The sequence below is a fragment of the Strix uralensis genome, chromosome 19 (genome assembly GCF_047716275.1).
Source record: "Strix uralensis isolate ZFMK-TIS-50842 chromosome 19, bStrUra1, whole genome shotgun sequence".
Classification (NCBI taxonomy): domain Eukaryota; kingdom Metazoa; phylum Chordata; class Aves; order Strigiformes; family Strigidae; genus Strix; species Strix uralensis.
The window spans coordinates 9,075,786-9,101,139 of NC_133990.1; the positions used below are offsets into that span (position 1 = coordinate 9,075,786).

At 55.5% G+C, this 25,354-nt stretch overlaps 1 protein-coding gene across 6 annotated transcripts; it reads left to right on the top strand.

Annotated features, from left to right (window-relative positions):
• The first annotated feature begins 2,514 nt into the window (after positions 1-2,514).
• UNC13D (unc-13 homolog D) lies at positions 2,515-24,928 on the top strand. 6 transcript variants are annotated; one of them, XM_074889457.1, is made up of 32 exons: positions 2,515-2,562; positions 9,904-9,936; positions 10,209-10,316; positions 10,705-10,764; positions 11,033-11,099; positions 11,184-11,361; positions 11,723-11,767; positions 12,191-12,259; positions 12,458-12,527; positions 12,858-12,962; positions 13,300-13,392; positions 13,623-13,726; positions 13,991-14,108; positions 14,696-14,820; positions 15,059-15,149; positions 15,443-15,499; positions 15,923-16,020; positions 16,242-16,293; positions 16,619-16,749; positions 17,070-17,190; positions 17,802-17,945; positions 18,119-18,217; positions 18,663-18,869; positions 19,035-19,103; positions 19,417-19,496; positions 19,735-19,840; positions 19,912-19,983; positions 20,107-20,190; positions 20,479-20,599; positions 21,172-21,295; positions 21,663-21,868; positions 21,980-24,928. In XM_074889457.1, the coding sequence occupies exons 2-32, from the start codon at positions 9,904-9,906 to the stop codon at positions 22,084-22,086; spliced, it is 3,144 nt and encodes a 1,047-aa protein (XP_074745558.1). In that variant the 5' UTR covers positions 2,515-2,562; the 3' UTR covers positions 22,087-24,928. The 6 variants fall into 6 exon arrangements, with proteins under 6 accessions (XP_074745558.1, XP_074745559.1, XP_074745556.1 ...); XM_074889458.1 differs by lacking the exon at positions 2,515-2,562 and adding an exon at positions 4,302-4,323; XM_074889455.1 differs by lacking the exon at positions 2,515-2,562 and adding an exon at positions 7,738-7,840.
• The last annotated feature ends 426 nt before the right edge of the window (positions 24,929-25,354 follow it).

The window sequence follows — 25,354 nt, forward strand, 5'->3', positions numbered from 1 at the left end:
AAGGAAAGCATTGAGAGAAAAAACGTTACAGCCCAGTAGGAACCTAATAAATCCTGTTTTGTGAATTAAATTACTTCAAATGGAGGTTTTCTGAATCGCATCGCTCCAACTGTAAGATGCTGCAGAAACATCTCTGTACTCTGTTCTGTTTTAAAATGGCTCCCTCCCAGCTACCCTCTCCTCCCAGGCGGATAATCCTAGAAAATAAAGATTGCATGAAGTTTCCAGGTCTCTTGCCCAGCACCACTCACCATGCAGTTCTCATGCCAACAATCAGCACAAACCCATGAGGATTTTTTAAAAATCTTTCCTCAACTAAGCGTGCGTGTGAGAAAAAGCATTTAGCTATCTGCTCTGATGAGAACTTGGCTCCGTGGTTCAAGCTGACTCTCTCTTCCACTAGTGTGGACAAGTGGTAAGATCGGCAGAGAGACCATGAGGTTTGCTGCCTGGAAAAAGGAAAATATGTTGAGAGGATGAGTCAGGCTGGAATAAATGAAGTATTCCTCTCCTCGAGTTGGGTATTAGTGAGCTAAATCAGCAGCTTTTGAGCTGTGCACTTTTTACAATGGCTTGTTGGTGAATGTTCCCGTTCCTCCAGGCTAGAGCTTGGCATGGTCTGTGGGGTGGTGAGAAGGAGCAAGCCAAAATAGATTGATCATGGTCTTCTCAATGTGTTTGGAGCGTGCTGATGAGAAGTGAAGCACATTCTGGGAGTGCTGAAGCTGTGGGGCCAAAAGGCCGGGCAAGACACCCAGTCAGCAAGGCTCCTGCAGGTATTTGGTTGAGTGGAGCAGCATGATTCAGGAGGGTGCAGATTTGGGCTGGTGAGAATTCCTGCCTTGCTCGTTAAAACCTGAAAACCCAGGTTTGGCTTAGATATTCAGGGCTTGCTGCCATCTCCCTGACGAGAACCTGGAGCTGTGCTCTGCTTTGGAAAGGGCTTAGAGGGGGTGGAAGGGTCAGCCGGTCCTGCTGCCCACAGAGAAGATTTTAAATATTAAAGCAGGGAAGTGCAATTGAAAGTCTGCTTCTGCTCTGGAAGGAATAGGGCAGGAGGAAATGTTGTGCATTAATACCTCTCCAGATCTGGTCCCTGCTTGAATGATTAATCAGCTACGCGGCAGAAAGGCTGTCCTGTGAAAGCTAGATCAGCACCATTCAATTCCAACATTTGGATGGTATTATACTACTGAAGGAAAAGAGGGGGCATAGGGAACAGTTAGTGTTGGATCCAGTTGATTTTTTGGCATAGACAAATTTTCTACCACCATGTACAGTTCTGTCTCCCTGATGTGACTTTAGTTTTTCATTTGTAAAGTCGCCCACTGCACCCTGTGCCTGCTTCCCCACTCGGAATACACAGCTATTTCCCTCCTTCACGAGAGTGTGGTGTAACTGGGTATTTCTAAAGTGCTTTGAGATCTTATGCAAAAAACTGTTATTGCAGGAATTGCAGGTACAATTTACAGGTTTTCTACTATCGGCTTTGAAATCTTGCTGCTATCCCTGGGGGTTGGGGAAGGTTTTTACCGTGGAAGGATGGAGCGTGTGCATGCTTGCCCAGGATTGCCTCCAGCTGAAGGAAGACACCAAGCCCTCCTCCTCCACACCATTCTGCCCCGATTTTACCTAGAGCATTTCTGCTTCGTGTGACATACTACCAAGAAAAAAAATAAACCAAATCATTATTTTGCATTAATTTCTTTGTAGCTGGGGGGATGCGCTGAGCAGTCATAGGGACTGGGGTTAAGCCAGCCTGCCCGGCGCCTGCCTGCCCTGTGTACGTACGCGTGTCTTCCTTTGGGGACCACGAGGGCTTCCCACCGCTCTCCGAGCAGTAGACGGTCAAATTGCATCTCTGCCACGTGATGGACACTGTGATTTATGAGCTTGCAGCGCTGGCTCCCTTCGCAAGCGCCGCTGGAGGTGGCAGGAGGCGTGGGGTGAAGTTCGGACCCAGCTGTTCCCACAGCAGCCGGAGCGGGGCCAGCCCTCGCCAGCGAGTGGCTCACCTTGGCCGATGCAGTCGCATCGCAGACACCTCCAGCTGTAAGCAACTGCCAGGTTGGTATTAGAAGATGGGTTTTGCTAAGATGGGCTTTGATCAAGAGGTAGTTTCAGGTTTAAGGCTGTACAAGTAAGCCCAAGTGACAAAAGTGGGTTTTTGTGGGTTGGTAGGAAATGCTGGGACGTGCAGGGCACAGATCTTTGTTTTAGGCAAGGGGTTTCTTTGCAGCCGTACCGGGTATTACTCACCCGTCTGCTCTCCTACGTGAGTCAGCTCAAAGAGCTGCCATCATGAGACTGAACTGGAAACCGGTATTTCAGCACCCTCCTTGCTCAAGGGCTGTCACTGTGCTGCTGAGAGAGGCCACAACGGGATGTGAAGAGACCCACGTAGCAGCGAGCAGGAGCGGGGACTCATACCTGCCGACGGGGGGTGCTGGATCTCACACTTCAGGGTGAAACGGACCGAGATCCATCTCTGCTGCCTCCTCCCAGCCACCCGCCTGCCATTTCCTACGCATTTCCTTCAGCGTCCAGATACTGGAGCAAAAGGTATCAGCTTGGGCTCCATGCGTGAGCTCAGTTCAGCAAATCCCATCTTTCTAAACCTTTCCTTTCCCCTGCTCAAGTTCAGTCTCTCCTCCTCCTCCATGTACTTTGCTCCATAAGGGTTGGGTTCTGCTTGGGACATGGTGTCCCTCCCCACCACAAGATCGGCTGCAATAATATTCAGTGTTTTGGCATGTTGGTCTGGGATCCGGGGGCAGTGGGGGGGGGTTCAGTCCTGCAGCTTCCTCCTGTCATCCAAGTGTGTGGCTCCACGGGGCTTGGTGGGCTCCTCAGGGGGCTTTGACACACGTGTGGGGAGAGGTGGCGGCAGAAAAACCAGGGAGGGACCATTTTGGTGCTGAAGCTGGTCAATAATTTGGCATGTGTGCTCCAGGATAGGCACGAAGGTGCTTAATATGCACCATGGGGCATGTCTGGTACCCAGGTGTCAGCCCCAAGTTCTTTCACCTTCACAAGCACCTACCCTGGTCCCTCCTTGGCTCACACATGTGCTGAAGGTCCTGCTGCTCTGAACTCAGTGCCCCAGACCAGCAGATGAAATGGCCTTGACATTTGTGTCCCCCCTTTCTTGTCCCTGCAGTGAGAGCAGCTGCTGTCCCGACCCTGCTGAGAAGGGATGATAAATCCAGTGTCTGACACTGAATTCATCTCACCGGGAGAGGGAGGTGGATGAAATATTTGCTGCATACACATAGCACATGGCAGTGATGGAGAAAATGTTTTAAATCTGTCACAGGGTGCCCCAAGCCAAACAAATGGCATCCAGGTCAATACATAAAGTTTTTGATCTTCCAAAGGACAAGCCCGGGGGGGGCTGTGCTCTCCCCCTGCCTTGTGCATGCACGCAGGCAGCTAGATGCAGCATTTAAGTGGGGGTGGTGTCCGGACAGGTCAGCTCTGTGCTCTGGGCCCCAGGGGGACAGCAGGGAAGTGGGGTCAGGGTGGGCAGGACACGCCGTGCTTTCCCCTTCGGGACCCAGCCAGCTCCACGCAGCGGTGGGCAGAGCTTGGCATCACAGTGGTGCTTCCTCCGGAGGGGCTGGGGCTGGGGCTAGCTGGTGAAGACCCCCAGGGTGACCGGGGTGCTGACTGCCTCGCGGGCAGCGTGGACGGAGTCATCCTCACACGCTCTTGCACCAAACCCGTGCTCCTGCTCGGGCTCCAGGGGGAAACGCAGCTTTCACAACCCCACGTAGGTGGCTGGAAGTCCCCTTTGCTCTTCCCAGAAGGACAGGGTTTGCCTTCTAAGATATCCCAAATGGGGTGGGGGGGCTGTGTGTCCCCCCGCATCCTTCCCAGGTACCACTGCTTTTTGCTAGGTGCACTCAAAGCACTCAGGAGAGCCTGTGGAAGAAAAGATGTAGGTTTAGGGCAGAAATAACTAGCAGGCCCCGCAGTAGACAAGGAAGTGAACTGACTGACATCCCTCCTGGGTATCAAATCGCTGGTCCCAGAGCACACAGCACCTGCAGGTCCCTGGGAGGGTGCCCCGGCTGAGCACAACTGTCCCTGATCTCGTTTTGAAATCACCTTCATCTCCTCTGCACTGGGTTTTCACTGTATGCCTTGCCAAACTCTGGCAGGCACAGCCTGGTTTTGCAGAGTCATTGGACCCCGTGTTTAAAAGGAGAAGTGAGGGAGGGACATGTTGAAATCAATTTTTTGACTATTTGCCCATTTCCAGACAAGAGATTGAGATAAGAGTGAGGGCAGGCTGCAGCTCCAGGATTATCAAGCTGAGAGGTAGGGAGATAAACTGCTGTTAATGCTTGTAGAGGGTCCTTTCATACCAGGTTTTCCTTTAAAGGGAAGATGATACCCTTTAAAGAGGGCGATAAGGCTTGTTCTTTGGAGAGCTGGTCTCTCAGCAGCACCTATAACCCTGTGCACAAGGGAAAGGGTTTTCCTTTCAGATGAGTTGTTCTTAAAAGGGATGGAAGGGTTCACTCTATATTGTGCATGTGTATGGTACATGCCCCTGGCTAGTTGTTTTGGGAGGAAGGCTCATGTTGTGGAGAGGGAGGGCTATTTTGGGGAATGCAGACCCACTCCCTTTGGAAAACAAAGTCCTTTTGCAGCTCCTGGCTTGGGGTGTCTGGGATGTTTTGCTACTTGCCTGCAGGTTTGGGGCATGGAGTTTATTGGGATTGTCTCTACTAAGCAGAAATCTGTGCTAATTCTGGAGCAGCTTTTAGGACTTTTCTTATTGTTTCCTGGACGAGGATTAATTCAAGGTTCAAATATGATGAGATGTGTGAGCTCAGTGATTTTTGTCATTGGTATTTTGTGGAGCAGGTGGCTGCTGGTAAAACCCAGGGGAAAAAAGGCTATTTGCTCTTAATGAAACAGGATCACCAGATAACTCTCCCTTTGCACACGCAGAGGCTCAAAACCATGCACAGATCATGTTGGCCTCTGATGGGAGACATGTGCTGCCCACCCTGCCGGGCTCTGCCTGAGCATTTCCAGCCACAAGCGATGCAGTGATCAGCTGGGGAACTTTCAGGGAAAGTGCTTTTTAACAGACATGTCCATACTGAAGGTGAACTTCTTCTTTCTAAAACCTGCAAAACCCCAGCACAGCCACCGGCTCCTGGCTGGAGAATGATTGCCTGATGCTTAGCAATATTTATGATTGCAGTGGACTTTATTTCTTCAGCGTTACGAGGAGAAGGGAGGTGGATTTGAGGTTTAACTCAACTCTTAGCAGTTGTTCTCTCTGTGCTGTTGAGGTAAGAGACATTTCTTCGACCCCTGTTATTTTTTGTTGGCAAGAAGCAGCAAAAGGTGTGAGCAGCTCGGGGATGCTGAGTCCGCGTCCTGCCTTTATCTCAGTGGTTGCTCTTTGCTAGGCCAGATTTTGCTTTTGCAATCAAAGCTAAAAGCAAAGATGACAGCAATCACTTTCAAATGCCATTGTGCATTTTACATCTCTACTTCCCACTGACAACATTTTGCAGTGGAGCACGGTGCTAATGTCCCAGATCAATAAACAGCATTTGTGTGTGTCAAGGGAGAGGGATGCAGAATAGAAATAGCCATCAGCAAGGGAGGGGATGCTTTTAAACTCTTTGCCCAAGGTGAAGCAAGTGCTAGGCTGGTTAAAGTCAAGGCTGGCAGGGCTGGGTGAGCACCTCTGAGCATCTCTGCCAGTAAAGGAGGGGACGGGCACCCTCACCGGGCATGGGGCATGCGGCTCCACTGCCAAACTGGGAAGCCCAGAGGAAGTGATGCTGCAGCCCAGTTCCTTGGGGCTACTGTGCTGGTGCCTGGGGACAGTTACAAAAGAGCCCTCCTGACATGGGAGAGAGCAGAAGTGTAACGAGCAGCTTTTTTCAGACCTCAAGGGATGAGGCTGGATGATCGCTGTGAGAGCAGAGATGGATTTCAGCTTTTCAGTGCCTCGCTGTATCTCTGGATTTTTATTCTGTAGATTAGCTCAGCACACACACACACACACACCCCCAGCCCCATCTCTGGGAACTCACTGTGTGTGTGCTGTGCAGCCCCTCACAGCCCCAGTCCTGTGCTGGCTGACCTGGATAAAGAAAACCACTGTCAACACCACCAGCCCTTTTCCCACCTCCTGGTCCCCCAGCACCAGAGAACCACTTTTGCTCCTACAGTGTTTCAGGGCAAAGGGAAGTTGTGTCTCTCTTAAAGTGGCTGAAACAGTGCAACCTGCCTTAATTAAAGGACTAGATGATTGCAAGGATGAAAGGGACTGGCTGCCTGCCTCCCCCCATGTCCTCTCACAGAGATGCTGCTGCCAGCATCCTCCTGCAGCTCTTTGCAGCCCTGGTTCGAGCCAGCATGCGGCAGGGTACCTCTGTGCTATTGGAGTCAGCTCTTCACCATGTCTCATATGGTAGTTAAGGGCACAAACTTTCCTGTGCAGTTTCCATGGTCATGGTTTCCTGTTTGGATTAATCAGAAATCCTTCCAGGCTGCACAGCACCACTGAACCCGATGTAGAGCCTCTGCCCCTGAGTCGCATCTGAAGCATCCTTGCTTACGGCTTCCAGAGTGTCTGGGGGCTGGAAATAGGAAGGCTGGAAAGACAAAAACTCCCCTTGATGGAGAGCGCAGCATCAGCCGTGGTCCCAGTCCTGCTTCACAGAGCCTGTGGCTCCTCAGCAGCCCCAGCAGTGACATGCAAGTCTTGAGCACAGGCTGATGTCCTTCCCTGGGCTGTGGGTCTGTCTGCTGAGCATCAAATGCTTGCACAGCTCAGCAGCCCCTCCAAGCCCGAGGGTGCTCTTAGCTGTGCATGTAAGTACGTTAGACATCCAGCAGCAACCCAGCTCTTCTCTTGGCCATCTCCTGTGGCTCATCCTGGTGCCCACCTGTGCCTTCCCTCCCTCCCTCCCTGTTTGCCATCAGCTCAGGCGTTTCGATAGGGATCTTAGAGGGGCGGGTGCTGCTGCCAGTCTGTGATAGGCAACTGCCTTGCCAGTTGCAATCAGATAAAGTGTTTACAAGAATGAAAGCTGACAGTAGAGCACAAGTTTTTAACTCCGTTTCCTGCTGCTTTTTTTCTCAGTAACCAGCTCTGCCTGGACATCCTGTTTGGGAAAAAGGCTCCGCACCCTTTCCCGGTGCCATCCCCGGCATGTGCGCTGGCTGCATCAGTTCTCAGCCCAACCTTGTCCAACGTGCTGGGGTGCCGCAGGGATTTTCCACCCTGCAGCTTTTGCACTGGTTTTCATATCCCCTCCATACCCCGGGGCTGAAGGTGACTTCTGCAGAGCCCCTGTCTGTGCTTCCAGGGCACGATGGATCCCAAATACACATCAGAGCCCATATTCTCCATGCTGCCCTCACCCATCCTTCCCATCACCCTTTTCCCTGCTGGGCTTTGCCTTCTCAGGACTATTTCTGTCCACTTGCTCCCAATTCCTTGCTCATAAATAATAGCAGGGACTGGATGTGACACCTTTCTTTTGCCCCTGTCCCGTCTGTGCATTGAAGTCCCCATGGCCCAGGGGCTGCTTGCGCAGGACAGGGTGGTGGGAAGCAGGGCCGTGGCGCCTGTGTTCCCATGCTGCTCTTGAAGGAGGCCTGCGTGTGTTTCCGCTTGTTAAAATGGTCACGGCAAGATAAGGTCTGTGGTTTCCTTTGAACACGTGAGTGAGGGGAAGAGGCAGCAGCGGCAGGCAGAGCTGCAGCCGCTCCCCTGTCCCACGCTGAGCCTCTCCCTGAGATGGATGCTGCTGGTGAGACCCCCATGGGGACTCTCCCCAGGGAGGAGAGCCCCGAGGTAGGTGGCCTTGACCTTGGGGGGCTGAAGAGTGTGTTTGGGACTGGGGAGGGTGTTTGGGGTGCAATGAGCCCAAGGAGGGGGTCAGGCTGGCTGTGCCCAGGGGACCCCAGGGTGCAGAGCTGGGTGCTGAGGCTGTAAAAGGGGAATGAGAGAAACATGGCCAGGTCCCTGTCCCAGCCAGGATGCTTGGCAAGGGCAAGCAAGGCATGGGGATGGGGCTGTGGGGCTACCACACCCGTGCAAACGTGCACCTGAGGGCTGTGTAATGGGATCAGCTGCAGCTCTGTGCTGGCACTGAGGGTCCCCTCTTAGCTTGGCTACAGCTTCCCAGCATCAAACAGCCCCTCTGGGCTCCCCGCTGCCAGCAGATCTCCCAAAGTCCTGCTCTTGGCCAGCCCAACCCAACTGACTTCCTCTGCAGTGGCCGGGCAGATGGTGTCCCTGTGTGTGCCCCCGTGGAGATGGGACTCACAGCTCTGCGTGCTCAGCCTGGTGCTGCTGGGAGCATGCAGGAATGATTCCCCATGGTGGACTCCCTGTATGAGTCCTCCCCGCCCAGGACTTGTCCTTCCTCCCAAGTGTCACCATCCCTGCAGCCAAGCTGGCATCCCGCACCAGTGACACTGCCACAGCTAGCAGGGTGGGAGGGATGCTGGTGGCTGTATCCAGACCTGGATTTAAGCACTGCTCCTGGATTTGAGCTGGGCTCTTGGTGTGGGGATTAACATCAGTAAACACATCCTGGTGGCTCAGCTCAGCTTTAGCTTAACCAGTCCCATGCGCATATGGCTAAGCACGAGGGTGGAAGAGTTGAATTTAGACCAGATGACTGGGGGATCATGCCAGCCACAGATTTGCCATAAGCAAATGCTAATGTTTCAGCCTGGGTTGGGTTTTTTTTCCTATTAGGGGGATCCTAAGGTCATTCTGGGGCCTGGGCTGCCCCACAGGTAGGCTCCACCTTGACTGAGTGGGGTGCTGGAACTGTGCTTGGCATACGCCCCTCAGCACAGAAAGGGCCAAACTTGTTTCAAACTTTTCCATTATATTTTATGGCGTCACTCCCTTGGACTCCCAGAGGCTCCAGCACTGGGAGCTGTAACGGATGGTGCAGGGTCACCGGTTCCCCTCCCTCTGGCTGCGTCACCCGGCTTGTGACAGTGGCAAAGTCACCGTCACCCAGCCAGGCCTCACAGCAGGAATGAGTTGCTCAGCCGTGGTGGTGGTAGAATCCAGACCGTGGTTAGAGAAGCAGATGCAGGACAGTCTCAGCCTCAGCGTCGGGGAGAGAACAGGGAGTGAGAGCTGGGGATTGTCAGGGAAAAGGGTATTTTTGGTAGTGGTGGTTTGATCTCCCAGCTGGACCCATGTGGATGAGTGCGAAGTGATGTTTGAGGTGGGGGTCAACAGGGGCTGCGAGGGCAGCAGGACCCCCTCAGCCAGTGCTGGGGCTGTGCCTCGTCGCGTGGCACCATTTTAATTCAATTGTCTTTTAGAAAGTAAATGCTATTGCTGGTCATCCTTCAAGTGGGGAATGGACCTTCAGCTCAACGATGAACAATGCACCATTGCAGCAGTGCTCATTTTTCTTTCTGCCAGTCATGAATCCCGATGGCTTTTTGGTGGCTCCTTGCCCATTGCTGCCTTGCCCAGCCTGCAGCTCCCCGCTGTGCTTTGGCCACCTGCCCTCTCCCTTGGCTAGTTTGCTCTCCAGCCTCGTCCTGCTGGGCCTGGCCTGGTCAGCAAGAAGCTCTGTGGGGTGAGACATGGCTGGCTGGCTTTTCAAGCCTCCTATGGGTCACCCCCAAATTGCTGTTGCTATCAAATAACGGGGCTTGCTGGTGAAGACCCCGTGCTGCCCACTGGTGGGTGATGGAAGAAGTGGTCCACCGGCCGTGGGGTGTTTGTGGGGTCTCATGGCATCCTTTGGGGCAACCCTTCCCAATGGGCTGTGGGTGATGCCACCTCTGCCCAGCCCTGCTTGCCTGCAGTTTCGTCCTAAAATCATGCTCTACCACAAGACCTGATGGGAAACCCCTCTGCTTCTCTTCTTTCTCTAGATGGATCTGTCCCACAGGTTTTCCAAGCAAGAGGTATGAGTGTGGCTCTGCCACGGTCTCCCTTGGTGGCACAGGAGGGGGTGGCAGCACTGCTGGGGCTTGGGGACATGGCTGAGCTCCCAAAGATGCTCGCCAGGGACAGCTGGTGGTGGCCAGGCAGCGCTGGATGCTGGGAAGCGGGTGACAGGGACAGGCAGGGAGCTTGGGGGGCTGGCGGGAAGGGATGCCCCGCTAATCCCAGGGGATGCACGGAGCATGTCCCTGCTGGCCTGGTCCCACACGAGGTGTTGGTTGTCCCCCTGCAGCTGGCCCTGCTCTATGAGGAGGTCCTCTACACCATCCGGCACCGCCTGGGCAAGCCTGAGCACCACCATGTTGCAGACTCCCAGGAACTCTATGCCTACGTGCAAAAGGTGGGTCCCCACCTCCCCAGTGGGGTCCCCAAAACATGTCCCCTGATATGTCCACCCTCCTGGCTAAAGGAGATGGGGAGCACTTGAAAGGAGCTCTCAGCAAGCATCTTAAAAGACGTAGCAGCGGCATCCAGCTGGACGGCTGGAACAGCTTGTGGCTGGGAAATATTAGCCTTAGGGGGAATTATTTATCTTAGGCTTGGGGTGGTGGGAAGAAAGCTCTCCCTTGAGAGCTTTCAGCTGGTCGCCAGCCCTTCTGCTGGGCTCTGCTCTTCTCCTCTCCCCTCAAGCTGCAGCTGGCTCCTGGGGAGCAGAGGGAAGCCCCTGGCTGCTCTCCAGCCGCTGTTAACAGGGCAGCATCCGTTACTGACCATGATATCTACAACAGGCTTTCGGCATGGATGCAGAGGAGCACAGCATCATCATGCAGCAGGTCAAGGAACTGGAGGTATGCAGCAAGATGACATCTCCCCAGTATGTTGCAGCCGAGGGGGGTCCCCATATTGGGATGGTGCTGGGGAGCTGCGGTGCCTCCCAGCCCCCGTGTTTGGGCTTTGGGGTATGGTGTGCTCCAGGCTGTGCTGAGGGAGTTGCTCAGGAGCTGTTTGCTGGCACAAGCAGCAGCTGATGATGCAATCCTTCTCAAGCCCCATCCTTCTTTGTGGGGTTGGTAACCCCACATTAAGCAATTTTTTTGTTTGTTTCTTTTCTTACAGAGCCCAATTTTTTGCCTGAAAGCAACCGTGAAGGAAGCCAAGGGGATTTTGGGTAAAGACGTCAGTGGTAAGTGGAGATGGGTGGGTGTCCCAGTCAGAGAAGGGACAGCTGCTGCTCCCGACAGCAACTTGCACACCTCTACCCTCGCAGGGTTCAGTGACCCATACTGCCTGCTGGGCATCGAGACCAAGAGCCAGGAACCGGCCCACCCCGACCACAAGAAGCGGATGAAGGCTGTGGTCAAAGACCTCATCCCCGAAGACCAGATCCATCGCACACAAGTCATAAGCCAGACCCTCAGCCCAGTGTGGGACGAGACATTTATCCTGTAATCTGCCACCCATTGGCTTTGCTTATTGGGGGCTGCAGGGGGTGCCCAGGGCTCTTGGGGGTGGATGGAGGGGTTCATTACTCACCCCAACCAGGAGCTGGGGCTTTGCCGGGGCTACACCCACTGGTGTTTACCAGGCTTCTGGTCTAACTCATGCAGCAGGTCCAGGGAGGTGAAAAAATAAACTGTGGCAAAAATCCCTCCCTCGGGTCTCTCCCACCACTTCCCAGGCTGTGTGGGGTGGTTGGGGTCTCTCCCAGGGAGGAGCCACCTGCCTGCAATGCCCAGCTGTCCTGCCTGCTTGCTGCTGGTCCCTCGGATGCTGCTCAAGTAACAGCATCCTGCTGGTGCCTTGCAGGGAGTTTGAAGACATGGAGACGGCCAGCTTCCACCTGGACATGTGGTGAGCAGCAACACCCCGAGCCAGTGACCCCAATCCCTGGCCCTGATCAGGGTCCTGCTTCCTGGTAGGGTTCCTGGGGTGATCCTTCAACCTGCACCCTTTAGAAACCAGCTGGGGACCCCTTTCCCCATCACTTTCTGCTGGAGCAGTGCACAGTGCAGGATGTGACCAGCATGAGCAGAGATCCCAGACTGGCTTTGCCCAGGCAGGGCTGACCCTGAGCCCTGCTTTTATTTATGGAAAGAAGTCACATACTTGCAGATTTTGGCTGGACATCCAATTTTGGGGGTGATCTCAGTCCCGACACATTCCCCCGCCCAGCACCTTCCCTTCTCTGTCGTCATTGCAGCTCCCTGAACTGTTTTGCAATTGCCTGAATTTCCTCCTTTCCCCGGCGGTGGGTTTCACTACCCACCCTTGCAGGGACTCGGACGTGGTGGAGTCAGTGCGGCACAAGCTGGGGGAGCTGACGGACCTCCATGGCCTCAAACGGTTGGTGCTGGCATGGCCCTAACGGCTGCCGAGAAAGAGGGTTTGGAAAATGCTTATTTTTCCTGCTGGATTTTAAAAACCACCTTTGGAAGGAGGGAGGGAGGCCCTCAGGTCTGTGTCACCCTTCTTCGCCCCAACTGCAGCTGGGTCATGGCTACAGGAAACTTTTTCACGCCCTCCTTCATTTGTGCCTTTCAGGATCTTTAAAGATGCTCGCAAAGACAAAGGGCAGGATGATTTCCTGGGGAACGTGGTCCTTCGCCTGAAGGTGAGTGCCACGGTGCATCCTCTCCTCCAAGTGACTCCCCAGGCGCCAGTTAAACCTCGTGGGGTCTGAGCAGGATCTAGCCCTGTGTCAGCACCAGGCTCACCCAGGATCCTGGCTCAGAGCTGCAAATTAATGCCAGGTCCTCCAGCTTGATGACAGGTGCCCTGGCCACTCCAACATGTTTGCTTGGTCGTTATATATCTTTTTTTCAATCAAATATTATAGTTACACAAGACAGCATCTTTCTGCCCCGTAAATGCAGTGGGACCTGAGCAGGATCCCTCCCCTGGGAAGGCTGCCTGAGGCCTCACCCCATCTCTGTGTGTGCAGGATCTGCACTGCTGGGATGACCGGTGGTACCAGCTGGAGCCACGGACGGAGACATACCCCAACCGGGGACAGTGTCACCTGCAGTTCCTGCTGACTCACAAGAAGGTAGGAGGGAACGGGGAAGGGGGTCCCTGTCCATTGCCCTGGCAGGACGGGGCAGCTGCCTGTCCCTTGGGGCCTATCCTGGATCACAGATCCCTGTCCCAGGGCCAGAGGTGCCGGCACCAGGGTTTGCATGTGCTGGAAACCTGCTTGACTCTCCCCTGAGCTCCATGCCAGCATGGGGGGCCTTGCTCCTAGTGCTCCTGCACCCCTTGGCTTGGCTTCAGACAGGACTCTCCGGCCCCATGCTTTTGGGGTTCCTGTGTCCCCACTCTCTGCCTGCATTCCTGTGTGTTCGGGCAAATTATGGTTATTGCTTCTATGCCTTGTGTCTTTTCAGAGGGCCACCACAAGCAGCCGGACACAGCCGAGCTACACTGTCCATCGCCACCTCCTGCAGCAGCTGGTGTCCTATGAGATCCTTCAGCACCAGGTACCGAGGGGGAGAAGCAGCCCCCCAGCAGCTTGCGTAGGGTGAGGGCTTCCATTGGTGTAGTGTGATGGGGAGGAGGGTTATGATGATGTCTGCCTGTGCCTGGCATCCTCATGGGGCACCCATTCCTCCTGTGGCCCTGCAAACACACCCCACTCTGCTGCCAGTCCCCCTCCTCACTGAGCCCAGCTTACTCCAGGACATGTCACCCTCCTTTTGCATCCTCACAGGCCGGCAGCATTTCCTGGGATGGGGAGCTGAGCCAACACGCCAGCACCGTGCTGTACCTGCACGCCACGCAGAAGGATCTCTCTGACTTCCACCAGGTCATGGCGTGAGTAGCCCATGCCCAGGGAGCCACGATGCAGCATTGGTGGGGGTCAAGGGCCCCGACACCTTCCCTGGGGCCATCTGACTGCAGCTGGTCTCTCCCATGAGCTCAGTGTGGCTGGTATTGCCCCCTGCCCTGAGCAGCACCAGGAGACCCGGGTCCTCCCCCTGCAATCCCAGCTGTAGCTGTGGTGTGGGGAGCCCTGTGCTGTCTCTTGGGTGCCCCCCAACCCCCGAGGGTTCAGTAAAGCCTCTCCCTCCTCCCCAGGCAGTGGCTGGCGTACAGCAAGCTCTACCAGAGCCTCGAGTTCAACAGCAACTGCCTGCTCCACCAGATCACCAGCATCGAGTACCAGTGGGTGCAGGAGCGCCTGAGGCCAGAGCAGGTGAGAGGGCTCCGGCACCACATGGGGGGCAGAGATCAGGGAAACGTGCCCTGTGTACCCTACCCCGAGCCTCTCCTCCCAGCTCCCCAGGCTGTTTCCCTCCCTGTGTTCCAGGAAGAGCAGGAGCTTATGGGATACAGGGGTGCCAGGGCAGCTGGAGGGTCTCTGGGGAGAACCAGACACAGGGACCAGGACAACCCACGGGTCAGGGAGCCCCTTTACCCTGGGGATTTATTCTCCCTCTCCACAGAGAAACCCTTACCCTTTGCACCAGCATCCCCCTCCTCCATAGCTGCTATCAAGTCAATCACACCCTCTACAAAACTTAAATATGACCCCATTCCTAATTTCCCCACCTGTTTTCCAAAGGCATCCCAGCACCATGCTGAGACTCCAGATTTTTCATGCATAGAAAAAAGGTTTAAGCTCAAGCTCAGTTACCCAAGACATCAGGGGGTTTTCCCATCCCTGGAGAAGGCTAGAAAGGAACAGGAGCCACCAGCTCCTTCCACCATGGTGCCACAGTCCTGCCAGCATCTCTGTCCCCCGCTGAGGCGGACAGCACATGTTTTCCTCCTTCTCCCCAGAAAGCAGAGCTGGCTGAGTCCTTCCAGTCCTTGCTGACTTATGGGATCTCCCTCATCCGGAGGTACCGCATCATTTTCCCCCTCTCTGTCCCGAGGTCCACAGAGAGGCTCCAGTCCCTGCTCCGGTGAGTCGAGCACTGGTGTCGGCTGTGCGTGGGGTCATATGGCTGAACAAAAACTCACCTGAGCCCTTTCTGCCCCCTTCTAGGCTGTTGTGACACTTGCCCTGGCCTGTCCCTCCTCCTGGGCTCCCCCTGGGGATGTTGTTGGGAGGGAAGGTCTGTTTGGGTAGGGTCTCTGCGGGGAGAGGTGGCTGTTTCTGATGGGCTGGTGCTGGTTTCACTCGAGGGTCTCGCTTTGCAGGGTCCTGGTCCAGATGTGCAAAATGAAAGCTTTCCATGAGCTGTGCATGCTCAGCCCTGATCTCCCCCAGATGGTCTCCATGGCACTGAAGGTAGTGGGGACCAGGGGTCTCACCCTCCTCAGCCCTGGGGAGGTGGGACGCCCCAGCTCTCCCCTCCCATCCATCCCTTGCCCAGTGCCCACACCACAGCAAAGCCACACACACCACCGTAGCAGGGGGGAAAATACCCACCCCTCTTCAAGCTGGTGGTCCCAGCCTGTGGTTCCCACCACATGGAGCTGGGTTCTGACCACACTCAGGGGACAGTGAGAATAAAGGGGGTGACAGAGCTGGCTTTGCTCCTCCTGCTTCCCTGCCATCTCACCAGGACTCCTCTCTTGCAGTCAGGCACGACGGAGTGGTTTCACATGGAGAAGCAGCACCTCAAGCCCATGGTGAAGGTCAGTTCCCATCTCTGCATCTCTAACATTATAAGAAGCAATTTCCCAGGCTTGAGGTGAGAGGCCCGAGGGCGTGGGAAGACAAGACTGAAATGAAGCTTCTTCATTTTTTTGATGCAGTCAAGGCATTTGGGTTTTCAGCTTAAAAATACCATGAGCCATGTTACCTGCAGCCACTGAGGTGTGTTGAAGCTTAAGGCCTTGGTGCAGTGCTCAGGAGAACAGGAGGTGGCCCCCAGCCCAGCCATGTAAGCATAGGATGACAGTGGATGTTACCAACAACTTCTTGGTGCTCCTAATGTGTATCTAATGATAGATTGCTACCCCACGAGAACAAATCATAGAAACAAAATGGATCAGAACAGAGCCCAGGTCATCTCAGAATCACTGAGCATCCAAAATAAGCCGTTCCTTCCTTTGTAGAGCATGGAGGAGAATGGCAAAGCCTTGTCAAGACTCCTCGTGGAGGTGATAGGAGATCTCCAGCAGTGCCAGAAAATCTGGAATAAATTCTTCATCAGGTAGGTTTCAGAACTTGATCCCCCCTCATCCACCTTCTCTGGGGTCACGAGCAGCAGGTCACTTTGATGCCTCACTCCTTGGCTCTTGGGCTTCACAGACAGCATCTGTGGTCCCATCTCTGCCTCTTAGAGCTGTACTGTCCTTGCCGTAAGGGCATGGCCTGGGAGGGTTTGCTGGGCTGGGGTTGACAGGCTCCTGACTCCACGTTTCTCTCTTGCAGCACCTTGAAGTTGAATCTCTTCTCCATTGCCTACCTGGAGCTGGAGAGCCTGGTGAGCAAGCCTGGGCTTCTCTGCACTCGCAGGAGTAAGGTCTAAAACCCTGCTGAGGTTTTTGGCCACCCTTCGGGTGACAACTGGTTGTTGCAAGCCTGGAAAGGGAGCAAGCCAGGGAAACTCTCCATCTTTCTTTGCATGCCCATGAAGTGACTATCATCTACTTACTTGACCCAATGAATCTCCTGAAATGCCACCCAAAAGGAAGAGGAGTCCCCTGAGCTGACCCTCACCCCGTGGCTCCAGAGAGCCCCCAGCAGACCAAACTTTCCTGGCTGGACCCTCACTAACAGCCACCCCCCCTTCTCTTGCCCACTGCCAGGTTGCGGAGCACGTCCAGGAGCAGCTGCATGAGGTCGACAGCAGCATGTCCAAGCCCACAGCTGAGAGCCTTTTCCAGCTCTACATGAACCTACAGGAGCTCTATCGGATGAAGAACTTCCTCCCAAAGAGGTATCTAACCCTGAAGCGAGGGAATGAGCAGTTAATTGAGAGAAACTCCAAATCCTTCCCATTCACCTACCTCACTACACACAAGACAGACCAGGCAGTTGGTGTCTGATGTCAATGTGAGCATCACCAGAAGGGTTTCAGGCTTGTTTCTGAGTGGGGTTGATGGAGATCTCAACTTCCAGACAAGGGGATGTTTCTCCTTAGCATGGTGTTATGTGTGGCCTCTGGCTCAGGGCAATTTCTTCTATGTGAGAGCAAGGAGGGATGATGGTCCTGTGCTGTTGCTGTGCGGTTGGAGAAGCTGCTGCCTTCATTCACAGGGACGGACCTCTGGCTCTGAGCAATTTCCACCAGTGGTTCAAGGAAGCTGTGCCCCAGTGGCTGCAGAAGGCCTACACCATTGCACTGGAGAGGGCACAGAGAGCCATCCAGATGGACCAGGTAACCCGGGGAGGAGAACATCTCTGTGCTTTGGGGACATTCCAGCTTCCTCCATGCCTTGCTGCTCTGCCTGGCTCACAGCATTGAGACCACCATGTAGGTGCCTCTTGCAGCCCAGGAGCAGGCTGGTTCCCCTCCCAAATCCCTCTCACAAAGGATGTGGTTTCCTGGACCAGTTGATCCCACCCTGGTTTCCTGGACCAGTTGATCCCACCCTGGCGCCACACTGCATCCCCATGCCCCTTCCTTCTCTGCTCTCCAGCAGCCTGACAAGCTGATGAGCCTGCATTTGGCCATGCTATGAGCATCCCCTTTGCTTCTGACCTTTAGAAAGAGGGGAGGGGAGGCAGCCATGGGGCTATGGGCTCCTCACTCTGTTCTTCAGTGTGGTCCAACAACGCTGGGTTGGAGGATGGACAGCCTGATGCAGGTAGCTCAGTCTGCTCCATCCATCCTCATCTCCTCCACTCTCCAAAGTGACCAAGTGATGACATTGGGACATATGGAGCTGACGATGGGCCACAGACCCCCAAAGTGAAGGAACAGCTCTCCTGTCTGGGATCTCTTCTCTCTTACAAGCTAAGTTGCATTTATTTTCTCTGCCCTCTCAGCTGACGCCCTTTGGAGAGCACAACAAGCACAGCACGTCCACTGTTGACCTGTCCACCTGCTACGCCCAGATCGTAAAGACCTGGCAGCAGCTCAACTGGCCAGACCCTGAGGAAGCCTTCATGATCATGGTGAAGCTCGTGGAGGTTCGTACACCGGGCCCTCAGGCATCAGCAGCCAGAGTTTCCTCTCCTGCTCTTGGAGACATGCCTTGATGAATGGGGACAGTGCCCCACACTGATGTGGTGGGGTCCCCTGGCACTGTGGTGGTCCCTGTGCTGCCCAGCTCAGTCCAGTTGTCATCTTCTCTATCCTGCAGGACATGTGCAAAATCGCCCTGATGTACTGCCGGCTCATCAAGGAGAGGGCTGAGGCTCTGTCGCTGAGGGAGCAGAATGAGGGTGAAGCGGCCAACAGGGTTGGTATCGGGACAGGGTCCACTGCTTAGGGAGAGGCAGGATTTGGCCGTGGTTTTGGAGCAGAGGGGGAGAAGAGCACCCAGCCAACATCCTGGGTTTGGGTTTCATGGGGATCAGTTGGCCCCCGATATCTGTAGTCCTGGAAAATCAGGAGGGAAATGGTGTAAGCAGGGGATGGGGATGGGGATGGGGATGGGGATGGGAGTGGGATGGGAATGGGAATGGGGATGGGGATGGGGATGGGGATGGGGAAGGAAATGGAGATGGGCTTGGGATGGGGATGAGAATGAGTATGAAGATGGAGATGAGGATGGGGATGAGATGAGGATGAGGTTGAGGATGGGGATGGGGATGGAGATGGGGCTGGGATGGGGATGAGGATGGAGCCAGCAGGAGATGCACCAGGGGGTGTGGGACACCTTGAAGCAGACCCACCTCTCCCAGCTCTGCGTCGTGGTGAACAACATCAAGCAGCTGCGACTGCTGATCCTGAAGCTGCCATCGCAGCTGGACTGGGCGCAGCTGGTGGAGCGCACAGAGGCCGTCATCGACCAGCAGCAGATCCAGCACACGCTGCACAACCAGCTTGACAGCGCTGTCTCCTGCCTAGACCATGAGGTCCGGGATGTGGTGCAAGCCCTGGCCACCAAGGTGACCACCTGCCACTGACCCTTCTTCCCTGGCCCAAAGTGGGGAGGTTTCACCTAAGGGGACCTGGAGCCCGTAATGTTCCTGGGATGGAGACAAGGTGAACCTGGGTGTGAAGCTGGTGAAGAGGGCAAAGCCTAAGTATCTCCATGCATTTCTTCCCGACAGCTGGAAAAGGGCATTGCCAGACACATCCAGGAGCTCTCATCTTCCAATGATACCCGGGAGCCTGAGGATGTAAGTACCTGGCCCAGCCCCTCCTGGACCATCTTTTTCAGGCAGCTGTGAATAACCCTTGCCTACTTGGTGGAGGCTCCCATCACCCTTCCTCACCTCTCCCTGCCCCACACCAGTGATGGGGCCCAGACCTTCATATGCTTCATTTGGTGCCCATGTCGGCAGCAGGACCAGACCAGGCACAGCCTGTCCATGTCCTCACTGTGGGAAGGAGCTCCTCTGGACCGCCCCCTCTGCCCTGCTGGCTCCAGTCAACAGTTCCCTGCCCCTCTCCCACTGTGCCCTCCCCAATGCCTCTCTCCTCTCACTGCAGTCCATCATCCCACTCATGAAGTTCCTGGAGTCGGAGCTGCAGTATCTCAATGAGCATCTGGTCCAGGAGAACTTCAAAAGGTGACCAGGGCACTGGGGATGCACCATGGCAGATGCCAGCAGCATCACCGGCCCTCAGCAGGAATGTTCCCCCAGCCCCACGGGGCTCAGGGACATCCTGCTTTTGGGGCTGGCTGCTCAGCCCAGCAGGATGAGCCAGTTCACTCTGGGGCTTTGCAAAGCCCCTTGGCTGAGGGCCAAATCCCCCAGCCCACTTCCCTGGACCCCTGCTCACAACCTTCCTCTGTTACCCCCACAGCCTCCTCGTTCTCCTCTGGCATCACACCTTGGCTGTGCTGTCGGCGGCTGCGGGGCAGCAGGTCCCCTCGACTCAGTGCTACAAGAAGCTGCACTGTGCCCTGAAGGTACCAGGGGGGTGGGGGTCCCCAGCAGGGATGGGTGTTTGTATGCCAGCTAACAGCATCCTTCTCCCCAGAGCCTGGAGCGGTGCTTCTACGCTGAGGGCTGTGGGCTGCCACTGGAGACTCTCCACACCGCAGCCTTCCTGGTATGGGGGGCATGGGGATGGGGGGGGTCCCCAAGGGTTTCCTTTGGGTGCTTTCCAGGGAGGGCATCCCCAGGCTGCAGACTCATCCATGTGCTTGACCGTCACCTCTCATCCTCTCTGCAGTCGCTGGAGACCCACCTTGCCCTCTGCTCCTCCACCAGCCGCAAACTCATCCAGAAATACTTCAGCAACAGGATCCAGCAGCAGGTAGGAGCCAGAATGGTGCCCCCAGACCCTTCCCACATCCCATCCTTGCACACATGAGGCTGCCTGGCCCAGCCTGCCTGTGGAAACGTGGGATTTCCCCACCACCCTCCCAGTCCTGGGGCTGTTGCGGCTGGTTTTGCCTCAGCAGTGGGTTCAATTGCATCCCAGAGGATGCTCATCGCCCGCCTGGTACCTCAGAATTCCTGCTCAGCCTCCAACAAACCCCAGGCATCCCCTCCACGAGCATGCCAAAAGGCAGCACCCTTATTCTTGTACCCCACTGCTCAGCTGGACGCCAGCTCAGAGAAGTACGGGGCCGTGACAATCAAAGCGCTGTACCGCCCTTCGGAGCAGAAACTCCGCGTGGAAGTGCTCAACGCCGTCAACCTCATCCCATTGGACTCCAACGGTGGGTGTGGGTGGGCTGGGGAGCCACCGCCCCAGGACCCCTGTCCTCTGTCCCCAATATGCCCCTGGGTAGTAGATGCTGGCAGTGCTTGGTGTAACAGGACTCTGTCTTGACTCGCTTTTGCATCCAAGGAGGTGGATTTGGGGAAGATGAAGGGTTATTGCACTGGTCCAGCGCGGTCCAACGGGATGTGGCAGGCAGGACCAGGCCTGTGCCCACATCCCACTGCCTTCAGTTTTCAGCACAAGCCAGCAGCCAGCTTTTTTCCACCATGTCTCAGACAAAAAACATATGCCAGGGTGACAAGGGAGAGTGTCTCGGGTTGGCTGTTGTTTGGGGAGCTCTCCAGGAGAGGTCACTCCTCTTGCAGCCACCCGTGGCCGATCGATGTGTGGGCAGGGTTGGGGATGTTCCCGCATCCTCCCAAGAGCGTGGGCTGGGCTGGGGGTGGTGGTGAGGGTGTCCTGACCCCCCCAGCCACCCCAATCTGTCCAGCTACCCTGGCTGGGCTCGGCCAGCTGTGCTGGGGCAGAGGGGGCGGCGGGAGGGGGCTGACATCTGCACCCCACCAGGCTCGAGCGACCCCTTTGTCCAGCTCACCCTGGAGCCCCGGCACCAGTTCCCCGAGGTGGTGGCCCGGACTACCCAGTGCAAGAGGAACGAGCTGCACCCCCTCTTCGACGAAGCCTTTGACTTGTATGTAGGGGCTGACACCCCCCTGGCCCCCCGTCCCAATCCCCATGCTTCAACCAACCCCCTGCTATGGGGCTACTGCTTCAGGAACTGGGTCCTGCCCTCGGATTTCACCCCCTGCACCCCACTGGGGGTTCAGCTGTGAGGTCCCACTGTGGGAGCTGGGGTAGGGGCACCCCAAACACCAGGGTCCTGCAGGCTGGTGTGGGGTTGTGCCGGGGCCCTGTGCTTTGAAGGGGTTGGGGTCAGTGCGGTGGCGGGGGGGTGGCTTCCCACTCTGGGGAAGCCTGTTTGGTCCCTGGAGGGAAGGTTGAATTTTGGGACCGAGGGGTTGGGACGTGACCGTCCCCTGCATCCTGTCCCCCTGCAGTTTGATCCCCCCTGAGAAGTGCCGGCAGGAGGGGGCCTGCCTGCTGCTGACTGTGTTTGACTACGACACACTGGGGGCCAACGACCTGGAGGGCGAAGCCTTTTTCCCCCTCTGCCACCTGCCCGGCCTTGACGCTGACGAGGACCAGGCTGACACAGGACGGGTGCCCCAGACCCGCCTCCCCCTCACCCACCCCAAACCCACTGGTACGTGGTGCTGCAGCTGGGCTGAGCCCTGCTGAGCCCCCGCCAGCCCCATGGTGTGGGGAGGGGGCTGTGATGAGCATCTCTCACCATCACTCCTCTCCTCTCTGGCAGGAGATGAGATCCTCCAGCTGCTGGAGTCCAGGAAAGGGGACAAAGAGGCTCAGGCCTTTGTTAAGCTTCGCAAGCAACGAGCCAAGCAGTCCAAGGAGACAGAGTGAGGGAGGTGGAGGAAGAGGGTCCCGAAATGAGGGTGTCCAGCCACTGGGACCCCAGCAGTTTTGCCAGTGCTGGAGCCATCGCCATCCACAAGGGCCGGGGGGACAGAGGGGGTCCCTGTGCCCCCCACCACCTCCCAGCACCCATCTCACCCCCAACTTCAGGTAGCAATGTTCTGTGGGGCTGGGGAGGGTGGGCACATGGTATTTCAGGGGATTTCTTTGCCTGTCTGGACTAGCAACACTACACGGGGGATGTGAAAGTGTGTGGTTGTCCCTGCCTGTCCCCCATTCGCTTGTCACTGCCGGTGCCACATCTGCTGGCTGTGTCCTCAACCCTCCTGTCTGCAACACTGCGTCAGGGCAATGCAAATGCATCGTCACTTATTTGGGGTGGGGACAACCCATGGCCAAACCTGCCTTTTTTTTTTTTTTTTTTTTTTTTCTTGTGGATAAGCCTCTTATTTTAAATTAAAAGCAACAGTGCTGATGCGTGGGCTGAGTCTGTGCAGGGAGTGCTTTGGGGCAATGGCCCTGCGCCGGGAGCAGCTGTGGCAGCAGTGCAGTGGGGTGGGACATGGTATTTGGGGTATGGTGGCGGCTGTCCCCTTGCATGGGGTTAAGCTGGGAAGGGGCAGCTGACTGCAGGATTTCAGCAGGAGGAGCTGGCACATGAGTGGTTTTATTCAAGTTTCCTGTTGGAAACAGGATGGGGAGCTGGGATGGTGCTGAGTCCTGCACCGCTGGCGAGGAGCTGTGCTGGCACTGGGAGGCAGCCGGGTCCCTCGCCCAGGGACCAGCAGCACCGGCGTGGCAGTGGCTGGCACTGGCAGCTGCCTCATTCTCCTCTCCCAGCCTTGGCCGGTCCCTGCAGGCAGCTGAGGCTTCGGCCAGGGCTTGGCCGAGCTGTTTCTCTCTGCAGGGAATAGGGTAGCATTACTTTGAGTTATAGGCCATTGCAAAATAGCACCTCCACCGAGGTAGAAATCAAACGGCTGGGAAAGCTGCCGCTGCCCAGCGGTGCTGGAGACAGGCAGGGCTGAGCACGCAGCACAGCCGGTGCGCATCAACCTGCCCATGGAGCCGGGTTTGGGCCTGTGAAAGAGCCTGACAAGACACACGAAAGGCCCAAGTCTGGCTCAGGCACGGCAAAAGTCTTTCAGGATCGGCAGCTGGTGATGAAAAAAGGGCCCTGGGCAGATATGTGTGTCCTCGGGGCTGGGTGAGAGGGTCTGGGAGCAGGAATGATCCCTGCCCGGCCTGGCACTGCCAGCTCCAGAACTGACACCTCCCTGTGTAGCCAGTCAGGCTTTGTGGGGTTTTTTTGGTTCATTTGTTTTCTTTTTTCTTTTTAAAAATATGTTTTTGTATTTTACCACCAATCGAATTCACCTGGGGGTGCCTGCTGGAGCTGAGGGAGCTTGGAAGCTTGCTGGAGCCTGGGCAGCAATAAAAAGCCTCGCAGCCTCATCAGCCAAACCACGCGGCGCTTCAGGCTGCCGAGAGCCCAGACACAGTGGGCAGGTCCCTGGCATTGCCCCCAGCCTGGGCCACGGACATGGGTCCCTCTGGCTACAACACACAGTGGTGGGCAACTCCGAAGGGTACATCACATGTGGGGTGACCCAGGTGTAACAGGAAAAATGCCCAGCAGGGCAGGCAGTGGCTATTTGCTGGGTTTTGGGGGTTTGTTTTAGCTGTAATTATTACTAATTTATATCTGGAGCTTCCTCTGCCTTGACCCTGCAAGGGGGCAGCTGTGTTTGAGCTCCAGCAGGTCCCTGGGAGCTGCCATGGCCCGGGGAATTAAAAGCATCACCCTCCCAAGTGTCTGAGCACCAGCTGCTTTCTCAGTGGGCAGAGCAACCACTGGGTCAGTTCAGGTCAAGCCCTCCATGCGAGGATGGGGTGGGGGCAGGGGGAAAAAAGCTCCTTTGGTATCTGTGTGACATGGCCAGGCTCAATCGAAGCCACAGCAGGAGGGATTAAAGCGCTGCTCGCTCACAAGGAAGCCATTTGCTGGCTTAAACCACTTGTTTCAGTCCCCCCTTGTAGCTCTGCAGAGAAACATTTCCAGAGAAGGGTCCCTGCTTGCGGATCAGACGCTGTCCCAGGGTGTCATTTCAGCCGGGTTGTCACTACTGCTCCTGGGGAGAGAGAGGAACCCCCATGCCTGTGCTCTGCACCTGACCTGGTGTTGACACCAGCTCGCAATCGGCCCCGTGCTTTATTGCAAGGCTTAGCTGTATGGGGCTGCAGGCTTGAACGTGGTTTTAGCTTATTTTTAGCTGTATGTTTAAAAATTGTTGTGCTCTAACGTGCTCTGGGCAGACCATCACCCAGGCTGTCCTCACTGCAGCGTGTCCCAGTGAGCAGGTGGCACGGACTAACCTCTGTTTTGAGGTTGTTTGAGCTGTATTATCCAAGGTGTTTTAGCTTAATTTTTGCTCAGCTCCGGGCAGTTATGTGGGTCTCACCCCAAAAGAAATCAGAGAAGGACTAATAAACTTTAAACAATCAGAGCATAACTAACCCCATGGACCAGAACAGCCTAAGCATTAAAATATATGGCTTGAAGCACACAAACCCAGCTCCTAGCAAATGCAAGACTGAGGAGGAAGAAATCCCCGTCATCATCATCCTGGTGAAGAGCCCTGACACAGACAGATTGCTGCAACACAAGAAGGAAGGGGGCAGGCACTTATGTCTTCCCATTTTATTGCGTTACTAATTATCTGGCATATAAATGGAGTGATTCAGATTCTTGTTGTGATTGGACTAAGGGCAAGTGGTTGATGCATCTTTGAAGCATTAATTAGACCAAAAATAAAAGGTAATTCTTGAATCCATATCTAAGGCATGTTCTGTTGGGTGCCAATGCATGAAATGTTCATATCCCCTGAAGCTGCACGAGCACACAGGCGCAGGCAGAGCTCACCTCTGCCCAGCCTGGCTCTTGCAGGAGATAAATTCTTGTCCAGACCAAGAATCTGGGTGATAAAAATGCTTTTTGCTCTGTGGTTTTGCCATTTCAAAAAAATTTCTGCCGTGCCTAACCACATTGCATTGACTCTCTCCCTCTTCCATTGCACCTTGATCATAAAGGTGAAGGGCAACCCCCTGGAAAAAAGGGGCTTGATCCAGAAGGGAGCTCAGGAAGAAATTATTCTTGGCCATGTCAAAGGGTGAAGGCAAAACTGGCCACGGAGATGATGTTATTTTGAGGGCTTCACTGCACAGACTTCACCACACCTCCCCAAGCCCCAGAGCC